This window comes from Giraffa tippelskirchi, chromosome 8, assembly GCF_054371585.1.
Source record: "Giraffa tippelskirchi isolate mGirTip1 chromosome 8, T2T-mGirTip1v1.2.pri, whole genome shotgun sequence".
Classification (NCBI taxonomy): domain Eukaryota; kingdom Metazoa; phylum Chordata; class Mammalia; order Artiodactyla; family Giraffidae; genus Giraffa; species Giraffa tippelskirchi.
The window spans coordinates 111,388,897-111,411,461 of NC_137282.1; the positions used below are offsets into that span (position 1 = coordinate 111,388,897).

At 38.2% G+C, this 22,565-nt stretch overlaps 1 protein-coding gene across 15 annotated transcripts in view; it reads right to left on the reverse strand.

The window, feature by feature from the left end:
* Positions 1-2,177: 2,177 nt before the first annotated feature.
* FAM169A (family with sequence similarity 169 member A) overlaps positions 2,178-22,565 on the reverse strand; it is a 119,255-nt gene continuing 98,867 nt past the window's right edge. For 11 of the 15 annotated variants that reach the window (XM_081520634.1, XM_081520646.1, XM_081520645.1 and 8 more), the window contains 7 exons: positions 20,531-20,659; positions 19,627-19,739; positions 16,641-16,680; positions 15,993-16,143; positions 7,740-7,896; positions 4,799-5,005; positions 2,178-2,825 (listed from right to left, as the gene is read on the reverse strand). In XM_081520634.1, the coding sequence (XP_081376760.1) occupies positions 2,277-2,825; positions 4,799-5,005; positions 7,740-7,896; positions 15,993-16,143; positions 16,641-16,680; positions 19,627-19,739; positions 20,531-20,659 (1,346 nt within the window). In that variant the 3' untranslated portion in view covers positions 2,178-2,276. The remainder of the gene's footprint in view (positions 2,826-4,798; positions 5,006-7,739; positions 7,897-15,992; positions 16,144-16,640; positions 16,681-19,626; positions 19,740-20,530; positions 20,660-22,565) is intronic. The other 4 variants (XM_081520639.1, XM_081520637.1, XM_081520636.1 and 1 more) reach the window with 1 other exon arrangement.

Consider the following 22,565-nt stretch of genomic DNA (forward strand, 5'->3'; position numbering starts at 1 on the left):
TGTTTTTCTAATGCCTTTTGCAAAAAGTACAAGTAATCTGATTAAGTTTTATTTAGAGTCCTAACTGAGGATAAATTTTGTTATAAATTCTTTACTCACTGAGCATAGAACTCATTGTTACTGAACATGAAAGTTAGGTTTTATCCATGTCACTTTTTTCCCTCTGCTATCTATAAACTCCAAAGTAACATTTTCTGTCAGAGATAGTATGTGACAAAATTTTTCTTGTGTGAACAAAAAGTTCTGAAACTTGATTAAAATGCATTTATGGTTTAAGAATAAACCAAACAAGTATAAATTTATACAGCGAGTCCTTAGTGATCACATATGAATATCCATTTCTTTTCTGTAAACTCAGCAACTATATTCACATATCAAAAGATGTCAGTGAGCTCAGTCTTAAACTACATCTTGTTAAAGGAAAGTATTTTAAAGAACAATGAAGAATCCAAGTAAAAAAAAGTAAATGTTAGGTTTTTAAATCTGTTTTAAGAAATTAAAAATGAAAAGGTTGAAGAATTTACTGAATCTATTTCCCTAACTGTGGTATTAACAAAAATTTCTCACAAAATGTATAAAATAGCATAAACATTCAATAGACACACGAGTATTAGTCACTTATTCTTTCACTTGACTAGCATTTGTTAAGAAAACAAATGGCCAAAATGCCTAATTTTCATTTAGAATGGAATCATCTGGGCTAACTCTGACCATAACTAAAGAAAATGTAGGGGATACAGTATTCAAATTTTTACATGAATAAGGAGAGTTTGCTACTTTGCCTACTAAAGATTTTACCTCAACTTTAAATCTTCCTAAAATGCCAACAGCCCAAAATAAAGTTTAGTATCACCTGACTATAGACTGAATAAACCTTCAACATCAAGCCTTGACACCTCAAATAATGACACAAAATCATAACACATTTTTTTTTCATGTAAGGACCAAGCAGTTTTAAAAACAATCCAAATGGTCTCAAAGCATTCTCAAACTTAAGTGAAAATTTGAGCACACATTGTACTTTCAAAGAATAGGACTGTTTTAAGATTCTCTTTGGATTTGAATAACCATTTTGTTCACTTTTAAATAAATTACTATACAAAAATAAACAATTGAGGGTGTGTTTTTTAATTTTTTTAGTTTTCCCAGGCAAAGGCCTTTGCTGTGGCAACACAATGTACACACAGGCTAGCCTGTTAACTTGTCTGCTCAGAACAAATCAAGGGTGAGCAAGCTCAAAGGGACAAGACTCTTGCAACTATGGCTCCTAGGGCCACTTACTCCTGCCATCTAGGTGTGAGACTGGGGTGCAGTTCTAAACTTACCAAAAATGGAAGCCAAGGGTACAAGCTGGAAGGCAGGCAGAGAGATCTTTTGACAGGAATCACTCCGTCAGTTAGGGAAGTGGACAAAAGCTGAGGGGAATATAAACAAGATTCTAGAATAAAGGCAGTGTCAGGATTAAGAAGAACCCTTTAGGAAAGGTTCTCATACTTCTGATAGGGTGAGAAAAAAATACAACCCCCAGCTTCAAAAGAAATTTTAAATAATTATGCTAGTGCCTACACACTAGAGTTAAATCCCGAGCAGTACTGTTTAACATCAGATGTTATCACGAGTGAAGTGGAAACAGATTATGTTTGTGTTTTTCCACAGACACAGAAGTCAAAGGAAGAAATTGCACCTGCAACTAAGAACTAAGAGGTCAAAAATACCACCTTCGAAAACCTTTGACCATAAATTTCTGAATTTGTGCTCTCATTTAGTTGAAGTTACTTTGACCCTAATTTACTGACATTTTTGTTTAAGCATGCCAGCATTTTAAAAAATGGTGATTAGTTTCGAAATTTAAGATAAAACTGTTAGAACCTTCACCAAGATTACTATTAAAACCCTTAGTATAAAAGATGTCTGTGATCCTTACAATTGATGGAAGCCCTACTACTTTCATAGTTTTTAAATTTCTATTTTCTGAAATAATAATGGTCAGATATCTCCAACTGCTAAAGAAAATATAGTATGATCTGGTTTCCCAAAATCAAAACATGGTTAATAAAAATAAAAAAAATTGTATTTACACAAAAATAGCCTGAAAAATTAAAAAGAACAGTGAATCCTAGGATCTACCGGGGAGGGAAAAGCAGCATCATAAATAAGTTCAACTTGAAAATTTGGAATTTTTGTCCTGTGCCCCATGCTATTTATTAATCGCCATATTTTAAAAACAACAATTTTATTACAAAGAAGAGGTTTTGTCATCTGCATTTCTTCCTCATTCAGGTCAGCTTGGCTTTCTTCTTGGCAGGTCCTTTGTGCCCTTTGGCCTTTCTTCTTAAATTCCGCCTGTCAACCACAGGCACTTCCACTTCTATCTCCTCGGAGCTGCTGTCCACAGTCTTCTCTGTTGATTGTGTCAACTGATCCAGCTGCTCAGAAGATGCTTCAGACTGCTCCTCTGACAGGTTCTTCTGTCCTGCATTCTGTGAAAACGGCACATCTTCAAGTTCAACCTCTATCAGAGAGCTCTGAGGCAGAGCTGCAGATGATTCCTGGGGCTCGGCGACCCCCTCCTCACCCTGGTCTTCCAATGAGGCAGTGGTGTTGGGTGACACATTTTCAGGGATCGATTCCTCAGAAAATTCAGCAATCACCGAGTTTGGAAAAGCGTTGTCGGCCCGTTCTTCATTTGGGATAGTAGCCACACTGTCTGAACTCCCAAAATGTGCTTTCTTTCTTGAAACTAGAGGCAGCTTCTCTTCAGCGCGCCCCTTCTCATCAGATGGACCTTCATCTAGCAACATTTCCGAGTCAGTTGCATGTGAAGTCTAAAAACAAAAAATCCAGTGAACAACTTTTGTAATAAAGTTCTTACATAAATTATTCCCACGCACTAATATGCAATGACCCTGAACCACATTTTAAAGAATTCAGGACTCACTACTTTTGTCAATCATGTGCACATATTCTCTGAATATAGCTCAATTTCTTAAAAACTGTCTTACATGATAATTTGGATTCATTAAGTGCTTGCTTTAAAGATACAATAAAACTAATGATTTTACCTCAAAAAGTATTTAGGGCTCTTAAACTTTCCATCGAGATTCTTCAAAACCATGAATCCACTCAAGTGTTTAGTTTCTTGGTGTTACTGGAGCCAGAACCAAGAATCCTGGGACCTGACACTGTGCTACCCCACTGGGTTTGACTATTAGTTGAAAGGTGGGGTTTCCCAGGTGGTGCTAGCCGTCAAGAACTCACCAGCCTGTGCAGAAGATGTAAGAGACATGGGTTCGATCCCTGGGTCAGGAAGATCTCCTGGAAGAGGGCCTGGCAACCCACTCCAATATGCTTGCCTGGAGAATCCCATGATCAGAGGAGCCCAATGGGCTACAGTCCATAGGGTCTCAAAGAGTCAGACATGACTGAACTAACTTAGCAAGCAGGAAGGCAATGAAAATTCTACTCAGGTAATTATGTGAGACATCAATAAAATAATGCCATGTAAGAGTTTTTTAGACATAAATTGGATATTCAATACTAGAAATTAAATGTCCTTTCAGATGTGGCGCGTGCGCGCGCACACACACACACACAATGGAGTATTACTCAGTCGTAAAAAAGGGATGAAATCTTGTCATTTGCAACAACATGGATGGATCTACATGGTATTATGCCAAGTGAAATAAGTCAGACAAAGACAAGACCCATATGATCTCATTTATATGTGGAATCTAAAAAACAAAACAAAATGAAAACACACTCAGATTAAGACAGCAAATGGGTGGCTGCCAGAGGGGAGGGAGTGAGGGGACTGAAACAGGTAAAGAGGATTAAGAGGTACAAACTTCCAGTTATAAGCTAAACCACAGTGATGTAATATACAGCATAAAGAATATGTCAATAATATTGTAATAATTTTGTATGGGGACAGATAATTAATAGACTTACAGTGGTGATCATTTTATAACATATGCAAACTCAAATCACTATGTAGTACACATGAAACTAATGCTGTACATCAACTATATTTCAATAAAAATATTTCTTTAAAATATTACATCAACTTTTCCCCACTAATCAATCTCTCTAAATAAAACAAATTAAATGACTGTACTGGTCACAGACTAGCAATAGGTAATTCAAATATTTGCGTGCATGCCTGCTAAGTCGCTTCAGTTGAGTCCGACTCTTTGTGATCCTATGTACTGTAGGCCCACCAGGCTCCCCTGTCCATGGGACTCTCCAGGCAAGAATCCTGGAGTGGGTTGCCATTCCCTTCTCCAGGGCAACTTTCAGACCCAGGGATCAGGAAAGACTCACCCAGGTCTCTTCTGTCTCCTGCACTAGCAGGTGGGTTCTTTACCACTAGCACCACCTGGTGAATAATATTTAGGTGTGTTAGTCACTCAGTCGTGTCGGACTCTTCATGACCCCATGGACTGTAGCCCACCAGGCTCCTCTGTTCATGGAATTCTCCAGGCAAGAATACTGGAGTGGGTTGCCATTTCCTTCTCCCAAATATTTAGGTAAATAATGCTTTATCCATTTTTCTAAGCATTTCCTAAATCTACACAGTAAAACTCATTTTGTTACCATAAGTCAGATATCAATGAAGTTACAAAGACTTGAATTTATATTACTGATCACATCTGCTCAAAATATGCAATGTAGTATAATTTATTTTTCCTAAAGGACTGTACACGTTAAAGTAGAGGAAAATATATATCCTACACTGCCCCAGCTGAGTCACCAAGGCTGGACACTGTAACTATAAAAAGTTAGGTTATTTTTCTATTACCTTATTATCCTGTGCAACATCCTCAAGGGGTTGTGAAGAGTCTACCACCAGTGGAGCAAGATTCGCAGAGTCTTCACTGGAATTAAAAGACTGCAATTTTAATTCTTCATCTAAAACTTCACTAGTGGAGTCCTCCTCTTCCGTTGCAAGTGAAGTCTTGAGAGCATCATCTATTATCTCACCATTCACAGGCTCTAATGCAGATTCCTACACAATTGAGAGCAAAAAAAAAAAAAAAGGAAAAAATTACAGATCAACTTACTTGTCATGCAACGTGGGTCCATTCTTAGTACCTCCCTATCATGCACTAGGACTCAAGATACATTCTACCACATTACTGCGCACAGGTTAAGGAACAGCCGAGTCAGGAAGGGAACAGAACCCCTAAGCACCCCAATTTCCCTCTGTGTTCATGGAGAATGATGCAGTGAAGAGATCCTACCTCCTTCTTTCTCTTCCTCCTTACAGGGCAGGCACAAGAAGAATCTTTTCGGTAAAAAGTAACCAGAGAAAATCTAAATTTGGTGCTGGTGCTTTACAGAACATCAGCTGTTCGCTAGTTGGAATCTTTGGGGTCTGAGGGAAGTCACAGTTCAGTGTGCCTGGGAAGGAAGCACTACCAGATTTGTGGCAGGTTGAGTTTGGGTAAAGCTTCTCGCTGGGAGAAGAGAGTCCCCAACCTCAGTGAGCTTGCTATACAGTCAATAAAGGGTTGTCTCTGAAAAATCCTGCCCCTTAAATCACATTAAAATATGCAAAAGTGATTTGATAACACAAGGTCTCCAATTTCTGAAACTCTTCCTCTGATGTTTAATCAATTTACAAGGCTTCCATTAATGTCTAATATTTCTAATTAATACTAGAGACATTCTAATAACTAGAGGTCATTTTATATTTAAAAATTAGAATACTGATACACTTGAATTTTTAAAAACAGACTTGGCTGGATTATATAGAATCCCTGAAATCATATAATGAATATTTTCCTAAGGGATATTTAAATCAGAGACTTAGAAAAACTTATCTGGGGAATTCCCTGGTGGTCCAGTGGCTAAGACTCAGTGCTCCCAACGTAGGAGCCCAGGTTTCATCTGGGGGTCAGGGAATCAGATCCCACATGCCTCAACTAAGACCTGGTACAGCCAATTAATTAATTTAAAAAACCACAAAGATTTAAAAAAAGAAAAAGAAAAATTAATCTGGCCAGAATATAAAGAATAAACTGCACACAGAAGCTAATTATAATAAAACTCACAAAAGGACCAACTAGGGTAGAAGAAATGTTAAAAAGATGAAAATAAGAAAGATACAGCAAAAGTTTTTGTAAAAAAATTGAATTTTGGTAACTACAAGAGAGAAACAAAAGAGAAAAACTAATGTCCTTCAAGTTCTAGGTTTGGGAATAGAATGAAAAATAGGAAATAGGAAAAGAAGCTCAGTAGAGAAGCGATAGGCAAGAACAGAAATATTAAATTTAAGATAATAAAAGACATCTGTCTAAACAGAAATACTCAGAAGGCAGGTAATATTATGAGATCATAGTCTGGATCAATATTCAAAGCCTAGAGTTACTGGTCACCCCCAGAGAGACAATCATTCTGTCATCAGACTAGATGCATTTTCCAAAAAAAAAAAAAGAACAAAAGGGCAGAAGGTCAAGAACTGAGTCTTCTAGAATGTCCACAAAAACGGGAAAAAAGAAAAAAAAAAAAAAACAGGAAACAGAACAATCAAAAGGCAAATACATAAAACCAAACCAAAACTCCAGAAAGAGGTAAACCTAGAAACCAAACACAGTAGTGTTATAAAGCCAGGGGATCAGAAAATCTAGACGGAGAGAGCAGACAGCCTGCGTGAGGAAAGCCACCGGGACTGCGGGATGCTGTCACTGCTGACCTACAACAGCAGGCACTCACAGGCATTGCTGGACAGAAGAGACAGGCTACATGAAGTATGGACAGTATAAGCTTAAGTTTTTAATAAAGAAAAAAAACCACACAAATATACATTCCCATAATCATCTAGAAGCAGATAAATTTTGTTTTTAAAACTTGTATTTCTCAAATTTAAATCAGGAATGCAGTTTCACTTTCTTAGCTCCTGGTTGGACTTGACAAACAGGTAAAATATTTTTAAAGAAACTTAAGCACGTCTGAAAGAAGAAATAAGGACTATGTAAAAGACTAAAGATATTAAAGAAAAAGAAGAGAAGGACAGGAAATAGAGAAGATGAAAAAAGAAAGAGAAAAATAATTGAGGAGCTGCAGAAATCAAGCTAGATAAAGAGATTTTTTTACTCAGTCAAAAAGCTATTTTCTTTCTTGTTTTCTAGTAATTAAACAAAAAAAGAATTTAGTTATTTTTTAGGAATTTGTACATCAACTGTAAGTAAAACTACATTATTTTTTCTGGACAACTAATTCTATCCTTACATCCAAAATTGGGTGAATTTAGGGCTTGTTGGACCTCAAGGCATTCTAATTGGTTTTGTAAGGTAGGCTTCGAACAGTCACATCATTTGCCTCACTTCTTAAAAGTTTATGTTTAATTCCACAAATTGATTTGAATTTTAAACACACTGAGAGGACATTACTATCTAAACATCTTCTATTTTATCTCTGTAATATGTCAAACTTTATGAATTCAGTTTGAAATATAAAATACTTAAAACTTTATCCTCCACTACCTGACTTTGCTTTAGACATATGTGCTTTTTAACATTATAATTTCTACTAAGAGTCTTTATGCTTTTCCAACAATATACGACTAAGTTAAAATTTAGCTCATTCATTTTATTAAATAAATGAATCTCAGAAATCCAAAAAGGAGGGGATGTATGTATACATATAGCTGATTCACTTTGCTGTACAGCAAAATAACACAACATTGTAAAGCCACTATATTCCAATACAAATTAATTTAAAAAAAGTGAATCACTCACCTTTTCACCTTCTTGCTTTTCCAGGCCTGGCTGGGTTTCTGGTGCTGGTTGAACATCTTTATCACTACTTTCATCCTCAAATTCAATCACACTCTGCTCGAGTTCTTCCTCCAAGAATTCTTCTGAGCTCTCTGATGTGCGTGCAGTAGACTCCAATCTAGGAAACCAAAGAAAAACATTTTTACTTATTTTATTAAAGATGAATATAAAATTTTAGGAATCCATGAATAAAGTAACACTTCAAAGAATCAACTAAGTTGTTCGGACAACAACTTCAAATTTTACAGGTCCAAAACCAACTTCTTTATCTTCTGACAAGTTTGTTCTCTTTCATACTTTGGTTTCCAATTCAATCACCATCTTTTCAATTATGTAAACCAGATTTTATCTGTATTGATTGGATCTTATTCTCCCAGAATAAACATACATCTCAGTTTATGTGAGACAGTCTGGTTCACAACTTTTGTCCTAGCACCGGCACAATTTTAAGCATCCCTCATTTTTTTTGCACTTTCCTTTATTGCATTTCAAAGATACTGTGTTTTTACTAATTGAAGGTTCGTGGCAATCTCGTGCTAATCAAGTCGACTGAAGCCATTTTTCCAACAGTGTTTGCTCACTTCATGTCTGTGTCACATTTTGGTAATTCCCACAATATTTCAACTTTTTTTGTTATTGTATTTGTTATAGTGATCTGTAATTAGTGATGGCTGATGTTACAATTTTAATTGTTTTCAGGTGCCATAGGTTCAGTTCAGTTCAGTTCAGTTGCTCAGTCGTGTCCGACTCTCTGCGACCCCATGAATTGCAGCACGCCAGGCCTCTCTGTCCATCACCAACTCCCGGAGTCTACCCAAACCCATGTTCATCGAGTCGGTGATGCCATCCAACCATCTCATCCTCTGTCGTCCCCTTCTCCTCCCGCCCCCAATCCTACCCAGCATTAGGGTCTTTTCCAATGAGTCAACCCTTCGCATGAGGTGGCCAAAGTATTGGAGCTTCAGCTTCAACATCAGACCTTCCAATGAACACCCAGGATTGATCTCTTTTAGGATGGATTGATTGGATCTCCTTGCAGTCCAAGAAACTCTCAAGAGTCTTCTCCAACACCACAGTTCAAAAGCATCAATTCTGCGGCCCTCAGCTTTCTTCACCGTCCAACTCTCACATCCATACATGACCACTGGAAAAACCATAGCCTTGACTAGACGGACTTTTGTTGGCAAAGTAATGTCTCTGCTTTTAAACATGCTATCTAGGTTGGCCATAACCTTCCTTCCAAGGAGTAAGCGTCTTTTAATTTCATGGCTGCAGTCACCATCAGCAGTGATTCTGGAGCCCAAAAAAGTCAAGTCTGACACTGTTTCCACTGTTTCCCCATGTATTTCCCATGGAGTGATGGGACCAGATGCCATAATCTTAGTTTTCTGAACGTTGAGCTTTAAGCCAACTTTTTCACTCTCTTCCTTCACCTTCATCAACAGGCTCTTTAGTTCTTCTTCACTTTCTGCCATAAGGGTGGTGTCATCTGCATATCTGAGGTTATTGATGTTTCTCCCGGCAATCTTGATTCCAGCTTGTGTTTCTTCCAGCCCAGCGTTTCTCATGATGTACTCTGCATAGAAGTTAAATAAGCAGGGTGACAATATACAGCTTTGACGTACTCCTTTTCCTATTTGGAACCAGTCTGTTGTTCCGTGTCCAGTTCTAACTGTTGCTTCCTGACCTGCATACAGGTTTCTCAAGAGACAGGTCAGATGGTCTGGTACTCCCATCTCTTTCAGAATTTTCCACAGTTTATTGTGATCCACACAGTCAAAGGCTTTGGCATAGTCAATAAAGCAGAAATAGATGTTTTTCTGGAACTCTCTTGCTTTTTTGATGACCCAGCGGATATTGGCAATTTGATCTCTGGTTCCTCTGCCTTTTCTAAAACCAGCTTGAACATCTGGAAGTTCACGGTTCACGTATTGCTGAAGCCTGGCTTGGAGAATTTTGAGCATTACTTTACTAGCATGTGAGATGAGTGCAATTGTGCGGTAGTTTGAGCATTCTTTGGCATTGCCTTTCTTTGGGATTGGAATGAAAACTGACCTTTTCCAGTCCTGTGGCCACTGCTGAGGTTTCCAAATTTGCTGGCATATCGAGTGCAGCACTTTCACAGCATCACCTTTGAGGATTTGAAATAGCTCAACTGGAATTCCATCACCTCCACTAGCTTTGTTCGTAGTGATGCTTTTTTTTTTTTTTTTATAAATTTATTTATTTTAGTTGGGGGCCAATCACTTCACAACATTGCAATAGTTTTTGCCATACATTGACATGAATCAGCCATGGGTTTACATGTGTTCCCCCTCCTGGACCCCCCACCCACCTCCCTCCCCATCCCATCCTTCTGGATCATCCCATTGCCCCGGCCCTGAGCCCTTGTCTCATGCATCGAACATGGAATGGTGTTCTGTTTCACATATGATAATATACACGTTTCAATGCTATTCTCCCAGAACGTCCCACCCTCACCTTCTCCCTCAGAGTCCATAAAATTGTTCCATGCATCTGTGTCTCTTATTCTGTCTCGCATATAGGGTTATCGTTACCATCTTTCAAATTCCATATATATGCATTAGTATACTGTATTGTTGTTTTTCTTTCTGGCTTACTTCACTCTGTATAATGGGCTCCAGTTTCATCCATCTCAGTAGAACCGATTCAAATGTATTTTTTTTAATGGCTGAGTAATATTCCATTGTGTATATGTACCACAGCTTGCTTTCTAAGGCCCACTTGACTTCACATTCTAGGATGTCTGGCTCTAGGTGAGTGATCACATCATCGTGATTATCTGGGTCGTGAAGATCTTTTTTGTACAGTTCTTCTGTGTATTCTTGCCATCTCTTCTTAATATCTTCTGCTTCTGTTAGGTCCATACCATTTCTGTCCTTTATCGAGCCTATCTTTGCATGAAATGTTCCTTTGCTATCTCTAATTTTCTTGAAGAGGTCTCTAGTCTTTCCCAATCTGTTGTTTTCCTCTATTTGTTTGCACTGATCGCTGAGGAAGGCTTTCTTATCTCTCCTTGCTATTCTTTGGAACTCTGCATTCAGATAGGAATATCTTTTCTTTTCTCCTTTGCTTTTCGCTTCTCTTCTCTTCCCAGCTATCTGTAAGGCCTCCTCAGACAGCCATTTTGCTTTTTTGCATTTCTTTTCCATGGGGATTTTCTTGATCCCTGTCTCCTGTACAATGTCACGAACCTCTATCCATAGTTCATCAGGCACTCTGTCTATCAGGTCTAGTCCCTTAAATCTATTTGTCACTTCCACTGTATACTCATAAGGGATTTGATCTAGGTCATACCTGAATGGTCTAGTGGTTTTCCCTACTTTCTTCAATTTAAGTCTGAATTTGGCAGTAAGCAGTTCATGACCTGAGCCACAGCCTGCTCCTGGTCTTGTTTTTCCTGACTGCCATAGGTTACACTCATACAAAATGGCATACTTAAATTAATGATTTTATTGGAGTACAGCTGACTGACAATGTTGTGTTAGTTTCTGCTGTACAGAAAAGTGAGTCAGTTCTACATATACATATATCCACTCTTAAGATGGCAAACTTAATTGATAAATGTTGCATGTGTCCTGACTATTACAATTGATTGGCCATTACCCATCTCTCTCCCTCTCTCCCTCTATTCCTTGAGACACAACAATATTGAAATTAGGCCAGTTAATAACCCTGAAATGGCTCTAAGTGTTCAAATGAAAGGAAGAATCACATATTTCTTACTTTAAATCGAAAGTTTGCTATAAATTTAGAAGATAAAATTTATAAAGGCACATTGAAAGCTGAGAGAGGCAGAAAGGTAGGTCTTTTGTGCCAAACAGCCAAGCTGTGAATGCAAAGCACAAGTTCTTGAAAAAAAAAAAAGAATATATCAACAGTGTTACTCTAAGTGAACACACCAATGATAAGAAAACAACCTTATTGCTGATCTAGAGAAAAACTTGTAGTGGTCTGGACAGAAGATCAAACCAACCTCAACATTCCCTTAAGCCAACGCCTAATCCAGGATAAGGCCCTAAATCGATTCATTTCCACGAAGGCTGAGAGAGATGAGGATGCTGCAGGAAAAAAGCATGAAGCTAGCAGAGAGGCTGCTGGTTCATGAGATTTAAGGAAAGACGTTGTCTCCATGACAGTGCCAGGTAAAGCAATCAGTGCTGATACAGAAGCTCTACCAAGTTAGCTAGAAGATCTAGAGCTAAGATAACAAATGAAAGTGGCTACAATCAACAACAGACTTTTCAATGTAGACAAAACGAAGATGTCATCTAAGACTTTCGTAGCAAGAAAAGAGTAGTCAATGTCTGGCTTTAAAGTTTCAAAGGACAAGCTGACTCCTGTGAGGCACTAGTGCAGTCAGTGACTTGCAGTTGACACCAATGCTCCTTTATCATTCTGAAAATCCTAGGGCCCTGAAGAATTATCTCCTCTGCCTGTCCTCTGTAAAGGGAGCAACAAAGCTGGGGTGACAGCACACCTGCTGACAACATGGTTTACTGAATATCTTAAGTCCACTGTTAAGATCTATAACTCAGGGGAAAAAAAATTTCCTTTCAACATATGACTGCTCATTGACAATGTAACTGGTCACCCAAGAGCTCTGATGGAGATGCATAATGAAGTTCATGTTGTTTTCATGTCTGCTAACACAACATCCACTCTGCAGTCCATGGATCAAGGAACCATTTCAATTCTAAAGCCTTATTACTTAAGAATTACAGTTCATAAGGCTACAGCTGTCAAAGATACAGATTCCTCTTATTAATCTGGGCAAAGTCAATTGAAAACCCTCTGGGAAGGATTCTAGATGCCACCATAAACACTTATAATTCATGGGAAGAGGTCAAAATATCAACATTACAAGGAGTTTGGAAGAAGCTGACTCCAACTATCATGGATGACTGCGAGAGGTTCAAGACTTCAGTGGTGGAAGTCATTGCAGATGTGGTAGAAACAGCAAGAGAACTAGAATGAGAAGTGGAGCCTGAAAATGTGATTGAATTGCTGCAACCTCAAGGTAAAACTTTAATGGATGAGGAGCTGCTTACTGTGGATGAGCAAAGAAAGTGATTCCATCTCGAAATGGAATCCACTCCTGCAGATGCTATGAACATCGGTGAAATAACAAAGGATTTAGACTATGACATAAACTTAGTTGAGGAAGTTGCATCAGGGTTTGAGAGGACTGACTTCAATTTTGAAAGAATTTCTACTGTGGGTAAAATGCTATCAAGCAGCACTGCATGTTACAGAGAAATCATTAGTGAAAGGAAGAAGTCAGCCAATCTACATGGCAAAGTTCATGGTTGTCTAACTAAAGAAATGGCCAAAGTCACCCCGACCTTCAGCAACCACCTCCCTGGTCAGTTAGCAGCCACCAACACTGAGGCAAGACTATACACCAGCAAAAAGATTATGACTCATTAAAGACTCAGACAATGGTTACCATTTTTTTTTTTTACCAATAAAGTATTTTTAAATTATACACTTATTCTTTAAACACATATACTATAGTACAGTGTAAACATAACTTTTATGTGCACTGGAAAACTCAAAAATTTGTGTGACTTGCCTTATTGTGATAGTTGCTTTATTGTGGTACCCTGGAGTTGAACCTACATCTCTGGAGTACGCCTATATGAATAATGCCCCTTTCATTCTCAAAAATACCATTTGGGGCAATAAATGATATGGCTTAGTTCTACTTCTGAAATGCCTTTCAAACAAATCCACAATTTTCTATTCCTATTCTCATGTTCCTTCTTCAAGCCCTATTCTCTCTGGACACTGTAAACTTCTTCCCAACTCATGTTCAAACTAGCGGTACATACATTCTTTAGGTAAGGTTTGAAGAGCTATGTTTCTTTCTTTCTATCTGTACCAGTGACAGTCCAGCTCAGAAAATTCTGATGGTCCTCTATGGATTGGAAAATAAAGCATACATCCTCTCAAAGTCTAACATGACCAGACCTCTGTATTTTTACCTTTCACTACATGCTGAAGCTAAAACTCGAATACTTTGGCCACCTGATGCGAAGAACTAACTCACTGGAAAAGACCTTGATGCTGGGAATATTGAAGGCAGGAGGAGAAGGGGATGACAGAGGATGAAATGGTTGGATGGCATCACCGACTCAATGGACATGAGTTTGAGCAAGCTCCGGGAGTTGGTGATGGACAGGGAAGCCTGATGTGCTGCCGTCCATGGGGTCACAAAGAGTTGGACACGACTGAATGACGGAACTGACTGTGATGTTACCATTTACCTATGTAGCAGTTTTCCTTACCAACACCCATCCCAGTTTTGTGCCTTTGCTCACATTACTCCTGCAGTCTAGAACTGCATGGTACAATACAGTAGCCACAGGACACTTGTAATTATTTATAATACGGTAATTAAAACTAAGTGAAATAAAAAACTCAGCTCCTCAATTGCACTGAGTAGAGGCTGCCGTGCTGGGCAGGGAAGACATAGAACATGTCCACCGTGATGGAAAGTTCTCTGAACAGCCCTGGTGTAGACCAACGTTTGGCAAACTTTTCTTTTAGGTTTTATGGGACACATGGTCTCTGAACACTCACTCACTCCACCACTGTAAAGCAAAAGCAACCACAGTAAACATGTAAACTAATAAACATGGATGTGCTACAGTAACATTTTATTTACAAGAGGTGGTGGGCCAGATTGTCCTACAGACCATAGTTTGTGAACCTTCAAACTAGAAAAGTCTTCTTTCCCAAATATGCTTGTTGAGTTTCTACTCATCTTTGAAGCCCTGGCCCAAACGTCAAATTTCTCCATCCCCTCCATTAGAGTCAGTCACACTCTCCTTTGTATCCACAGCACTTTCACTTCCATTATTAAATCACAATCCACCCTGCAGCTCTCTTAACCTGTGTCATAGGTACACACATGTGTATTAGAAACTACTAGACAAAGGCAAAGATGAAGTTTTGTTCTTCATAGTGTCTGAGCATTTAAGCATTTAGTCTCACTGTTACCATTTTATGAAAAGGTAAAAAATTCCACAACAGTTCTGTGATGTGTAATTTAAAACGTGCTATTACATTCCCTTCTAAAAAGGGTATTACATCAAATGTTACTCAGTGGAAAAAACCATAATTATCTAAACTCTTATTACTCTTTTCACAAATTAAATACTTAAATTTTTCTTTAAAATGGTGGATTTTTCATTAAAATATAACATTTACATAATTATCCAAATTTAAAATTATATACAGAATGAAATTAGCATAGCTACAGAATACTTTACCTGAGAATAATTTTACAGCCAAGATGGAAAAGCTATGAATGGTTGACTCAGGAACAGTTAGTAGGACTATCAGAGCAAAAGCTTAATTTAACTATAATATTCAAAATCTTGCTTTCTTTAAATAAGAAAGTAAGGTTTTAATCCAAGGGTTCTGTTGATTCAGCAGACTATTAAGTTTCTGAAGGAGTTGATGATATCATTTATGGCAATTACTAATTTATGTTATGTTACTGGAGAAGGCAATGGCACCCCACTCCAGTACTCTTGCCTGGAAAATCCCATGGACAGAGGAGCCTGGTAGGCTGCAGTCGACGGGGTCGCTAAGAGTCGGACACGACTGAGCGACTTCACTTTCACTTTTCACTTTCATGCATTGGAGAAGGAAATGGCAACCCACTCCGGTGTTCTTGCCTGGAGAATCCCAGGGACGGCGGAGCCTGGTGGGCTGCCGTCTATGGGGTCGCACAGAGTCGGACACGACTGATGCGACTCAGCAGCAGCAGTTATGTTCTATAACCTAGTAAGATAAGCCCATTATAAAGTAAAATTGAGGGTTTCTTAAATTGACTAAACTTCAGGATTACTAAAAACCACAGCTACTGTCAAATTCAAAGCTGACGATAAATGACTCATTTGAGAGGATATAATCGCTAGAAGATTCTCTGGATTTTCACACAACAGACTACAATATCAGTTTATTCTACTCTCTTACTAGCAACTTCTCCCTATAATACTGTCAATGTGACACTTACTAAGTGTAATCAAAGATCTTGTTGAAGAACTCAAATACAAACTTCTACACCAAGGTCATTTACTACACAAGTAATATAAAAAAATGTCACCTTAAAAACTAGATACTAATAATATGAAAATAAGAGAACACAAAACAATGACAGTAAAACAAACAATGCTTTACTTGTTCACTGAAGCTGTGGGAGAAGTCTGAGGAGTCTTTTCATCTTCCCCTTGAGAACTGCTGAACTCGGAATCCTGAAACCGCTTCCCAATCTTTGGCCGCTTTAGATGGCTGCTTCGAGTACGAGTGGAAACAGGTGTTTTATCGTGACCTGAGAAAAAAATAGCAAGCTCATAATTAACTGATTGGGTATTCAAAGAATTACCCATTAATTATACACAGAAATGCAAGAACTAAGTTAGTTTAACTATATCACCACCATTACACACTTCCTATCATATCAGGCTAGGAAACCATGTCAGTGACGTATTTTTAATTATGAAATAACCTTAAAGTCAATATTCATTCCTCACATATCTGTGTTACCTTGAGCTTTGCAAAGTATTTGTGCATTTTCACTTAGATTCTCTTCCAATAATCTTGGGAAATAAACAAGGCAGACATTATGGTCCCTATTTTACAGGTAAGGGAATGAAAAAAAAGAGGTATGATAGCTTATCTGTTCACACAGCAGAATCAGTGGTACCAGAACCCCGATCTAGATATTAGAGGTGGGTAAGTCTTTATTTATACTAAGGGACACACACACACACACACACTCTTAATTCTAACACTCTCAAACACTAATAGACCAGCTGAATTTCTTACCTTCAGAAGTACTTGCAAAGGCATCTTTTAGAGAATCAATCTAAAACAGAGATACATATCAAAACCAAAAGTTTTAGACTCCTTTTCCTTCCTATGGATCTACTTCATTCAGTTCCAAAGAAAATCTTTTAAAAACTTTTTCAAATAGCATCTTCTGTATTCACTATCCATCAATTAAGAAGACTCACGTAAGAAGTAAAAAGGCTGTATCATAGCTTCAGTTTATTATGAGCCCAAGAACTTGTGAAACCACCTAATATGCGATACTGATATACACTGGGGTTTCCAAGTGTTCTGTCCTCAGCTCCTTTCTCAGTCCAAACACTCCTTCTGTGTCAGGGTATCTACCACCTTTACTTTAACATCTCCTTGCTGACGAATCCAAATATGCAACTTAATTTCCCCAACTTTTTTCCTGATTTCCAAAGCTCTATTTCCAATGAAATCTCTCTCCAGTGAATACTCCAACCCAATTTCCTATCCAATCTGTCCCAAACTAAACTCTCATATTTAGTCAGTATTATTATCTGTCTTGGTTATTGGCAATAACAATTCAATATGCTACTCCAATCAAAAACCTGTAGGGCAGTAACGACTTCTTGTCCTTCGTTCAACCAACCACAAGCCTGTCCATTAGGACGCTGAAGAATCTCTCAAAACTGCTCCCTCTTTGGTATTTCCAGTGCTTCAATTTGGGCATTTATCATCCTTAACATGAAGGTGTACACCTTAAATATGTATAATTTTTGTCGATTATAGCTCAATGAAGCTAAAATATTATGTAGTTAAAATAAACAAAATCACTTCCCCATGCGGTTACTAATAAAAAGAGAGGTTAATATGAGAAATATTTTCCTTGATTAAAATATTACAGTAATATGAAGAATATGAATTTCTAAAATGAAAGAAAATCTAATTTATATTACCAACCTTTACAATACAGTGAAATTTTAATGTTCTCATTAAAATGACACAAATTATTTGGCTTAATATTAAAGTAAATCATTGCTCTCACTACGTGTATGAAACAAATAGATTTATCTACTTAGCCTCATTTTGTGACATAAATAATAAAGGAATTTGAACATATCTGAGGAATTTGGAATGCAAGATAATAGAAGGGCTTATTCTGAAGCCTGAAATTCCAAAGGTAGGAAAAAAAACTGAACTCCTTATATATATAGTTATCGTATTATTTATATTATCCTTAAAAACGCTTTTCAAAATTTTTACTCAAACAGTCATCACTCATGCTAATTAAGACAGAAGAAGAGGCACAAATAATTCCCCAAAGCACTTGTCGTTGAAATGCATGTGCATTTACACAGATACATTCAACACTCACTAAAAATATATTCAGATACCCACATACAAAATAAATATGACTATATTAAAACCTTCCCTGGTGGCTCAGCTGGTAAAGAATCCACCTGCAATGTAGGAAGACCCAGGTTCGATCCTTGGGTCAGGAAGATCCCTTAGAGAAGGGCATGGCAACCCACTCCAGTATTCTTGCCTGGAGAATCCCATGGACAGAGGAGCCTGGCAGGCTACAGATACGGGGTTGCAAGAGTCGGACATGAGTGAGTGACTAACCAATGTAATAATAATGTAAAAGCTACCACAACAAAACGCTGCAAAAAATAAACCTCTAGGATCCCATCAATGAACCAGTATTTTAAGTAATATCAAGCAGGCTTCAGAAAAGTACCTGGTAAGTCCTCTGGAATTCAGGAAGGGGACTTGCCCGTCTACTTCCAGGTTACCTAGTATTTGCAAGTGCGTTACATTCTACGAAGACTTAACACGTATAGCCTCAAACTTCCCCCAAATAACTTCATAACCTTTGACCTATTTCACTTCAAGAAATTTATCTGTGCAAGGAAATAATTACATTTGCACAAAGATGCACGTATAATTGTGTTCATGGCTGGGCCATTTATAAAAAACTGAAGTATAATACGTTAAGAAAATAAATGCTGGTATTTACATAGAATAGTGTGCTACCTAACAACAATGATTTAATACAGTAATGACAGGGTTCTCTGGTGACTCTGCAGAATCTGCCCGCCAATGCAGGAGACATGGGTTCGATCCCTGGTCCAGGAAGATCCCACATGCCACAGAGCAACTAAGCCCATGCTTCACAACTACTGACCCTGTGCTCTAGAACCCAGGAGCCACAACTACTGAGCCCACATGCTACACCTACTGAAGCCTGTGTGCCCGAGAGCCTATGCTCTGAAACAAGAGAAGCCAGTGCAATAAGAAGCCCTCACGCGGCAACGAAGAGTAGCTCCCATTCGCTGCAACTAGAGAAGAGCCCACCCAGCAACAGAGACAAGCACAGCCATAAATAAATAAATAAAAATCTTTTTAAAACAGTAATGACACAGAAAATGCTTACAATATTATATCAATGGAGAAAAGCGATTAGAAGCATGTATGAAAGTGAATGAAAGTTGCTCAGTCATGTCCGACTCTTTGCGACCCCATGGACTATGCAGTCAATGGAATTCTCTGGGCCAGAATACTGGAGTGGGTAGCTGTTCCCTTCTCCAGGGTATCTTCCCAACCCAGGGATCAAACCCAGGTCTCCCGCATTGCAGGCAGATTCTTTATCAGCTGAGCCACAAGGGAAGCCCAGTTAGAAGCATAAAAGAATAAAAACAGAAATGAAACATATGCACATACATGTTTCATAATATATATTAAGTATGTATACAAAAATGTTAGTTGCTAGGTCTAGGGTAAGAGAATTATAGATTTTTATTTTCTTCTGCACTACTTTGTGTATATTCCAAATTACTTTTCAAAGAAAACTAAATCTTAGAAACCAATGAACAAAAAATGCCAAGTAACACAGGAGAAGTTAGGTAAGTTTGCTGAATGAACAATAACACTTTCAAAGTTAAATATTAGCTGAACCTCTTTTTTAAAAACAGCACACTTGGTATTTCCTATGGTAAACACACAGTGTACCTACAGTTAGCTGCATCTCACTAGACTGACTGTCTTCAGCTCTTGCTTCGTATTCTGGAACAGAGGCAAGACCGTATTCTCCGGACGTAGATCTTTTAGCTTCATTTTGAGAAACTGCTGTGTGAAAAAGAATTTTTAAAATTGTAATCCAGTTAGTATTTGGTTTTAATTGTCCACTCTTTGTACGGATTATTACAAAAGTCCTAAAGAAGGGTGTTAAATATTCAGAGGTGGGATATCCCTTCACCAATATATTACAATGAAACCTTAAAGAGTTGTAAATAGTTTATCTGTATTTAGCAACTTTAAGGAGAGATGCATAAGACTGAGTCGGAGAAGGCAATGGCACCCCACTCCAGTACTCTTGCCTGGGAAACCCCGTAGACGGAGGAGCCTGGTAGGCTGCAGCCCAGGGGGTCGCAAAGAGTTGGACACAACTAAGCGACTTCACTTTCACTTTTCACTTTCATGCACTGGAGAAGGAAACGGCAACCCACTCCAGTATTCTTGCCTGGAGAATCCCAGGGACGGAGGAGCCTGGTGAGCTGCCGCCTATGGGGTGGCACAGAGTCGGACATGACTGACGCGACTTAGCAGCAGCAGCAGCAGTAGCGTAAGACTGAGTACTACCTTTGATCCCCGATGCCTATTCTGTGCTGAGTAGTCTGTGTTCATTTCTTACCCACCAATTTCTCCTGGACTACTGAGCTATATTCTATTGGGCTACTCTAGGTCTTCTTACTAATAATGACACAAATGTTTCAACATAACAAAAATTCAAACTTCAGAAAAGAAGGTCTATTACTAGAGAGATCATGTTACAACACATTGGACTATTCCGGACTATAAGACCATCATTAGGCAATACTTTTATAGTAGACTTGTGTCCAAACTGAAAACAGTCTTACCTGTAATTTTAAGTGTTTCTCTTTGTAATGCTCTGGTGATTGGCATTCTCTGGTACCAGTGTCCAACACCTTCAACTTCCCAAAGGAGTTCATGGTCTCCTGGATATTTTTCAAAGTACTGGTTGCAAGCTGAAAAACATATTTTTAGAACTTTTCTAGAAATCCCAGAAATCAGTTGGAATGAACGGTTAAAATGCTAACTGTGTAATGTGCATTTTATCACCAAAACACTGTTTCGGAGACACCACTATGGGAAAGATGCCTGGTGTTCCCCTCACTTAATGCGAGTGCTAAGTTCTCCTACTCTTTGGCTTGGCTGTGTCTTTTGGCTCAAAACTCATCAAGAGCTGAACCCAGTTTTCAGGCAAGACCTCTAATAGGGCAAATGAGGGGAACTTCTGTGCTCTTTAAATTATATTGGGAAGTGTGAAAATCTAAAGTAACTCTGTAAATAAGAATATATACAAAATAAGTCTGAAATTATTATTTTTTTAAAAACTTAACAATTTTTAAAATAAGAAAGCACACAAAATAATGTTTTATAGTGTTTATGTGGACACCACGATACCATTTGCTCACTTTTCCCCCATATATTTGACAATAGTTCCCAGGTTCTTTGGTTGTAGTTCCCACACCTATCAGGAAGCGAAAAGCTGGAGAAAACCAGTAGGCCACACCAAGTCCTTTGTCTCAATTAAAATAACTAAAACAGTAGAGGATGTCTTACATAATACATAAGCACCTGTAGTTCATTTAGTATTCAATTTATTTATCATTAGAATCCTTAAAAGGGGGAAGTAATAAGACACTCTGCCTACAGTAGATGTGTTTGCATCCCTCCCCAAATTTAGTAAAGCAATAATTAAGACTTTAAGAGGAAAATCCATTTTCAGATTATCCAAGGGGATACAGGATTCATTCCATTCTCATGTATACTTGGTTCTTGTTTTCTGGATTTTTGATATTAAAAAGGGAGAAGAAACTTAGAACAAAAATATTTTTTCAGTGAACATCTGATGCTAGATTAAAATAAATGGTAAATTATATACTATAAAAGTTTTCACACAAATCACTCTCCAGTATCAAATCTTACTTCATGAAGAAAAGAGCAGTACTACAGGCTTCATACAAACACAAATCCACTAACAGCTTTTAAAACAGGACAACAAACTGTATCAACACAATAGAAACAGCATTAAAAAAGAATAAATTGAGCTACATGAATCCACAGGAATAAATCTCATAAAGATGAGTAGAAAAAGCAAACTGCAGAATTCATACAGTACATATTATTCATATAAAGTTTTTTTTTTCCCCCAAGGATTGCATTCAGGCCCTTGGCACTGACCGCACAGAGTCTTAACCCGGGACCACCAGAGAGTTCCCTGAAGTCTTTAATCATGTAAAACAATGTGACACTGAGACTTCCCTGGTGGTCCAGTGGTTAAGAATACACCTTCCAATGCAGGGGACTCCGGTTTGATCCCTGGTTGGAAAACCAAGATCCTACATGCCTTGGGGCATCTAAGCCCACATGCCACAGCTAAAGAGCCCACCTGATGCAACTAAAATCCAACGGAGCCACACACAAAAAAGACGGATTAAAAAAAACATGACATTGTTGGAGTATGTGTATGTGTATATAAAGTCAAATAAATGCATGAGGAAAATAAATGCCAAATTAAGGACAGTGCTTGAAGCAAAGTTACATGGCTCAAAATAGCCTGGAGTTGGATCTTCCCCACCATTCTATGCAAAACAAAGACCTCTCTCACAGGAAGAAAAAAATGGACATTAAGGTTGATTTGCCTAGCTCCCAGCCGGTCCAGCCTCCGGCTGATCTCCAGAATTCCTTACCCCAGTCCTTTAAGAGATAACTACTCCGAACAACCTTGGAAAACAGGCCCCCGTAAGACAGATTGCCACATATATGCCTATATATCCTTACTCTTTCCTTGGGTTAGTGCAGCAGCTCACTAATCTGACTGCTGCCCCTTCTCGCCTCATTAAAGGTGACCTGTTCCTGCAAAGTGCC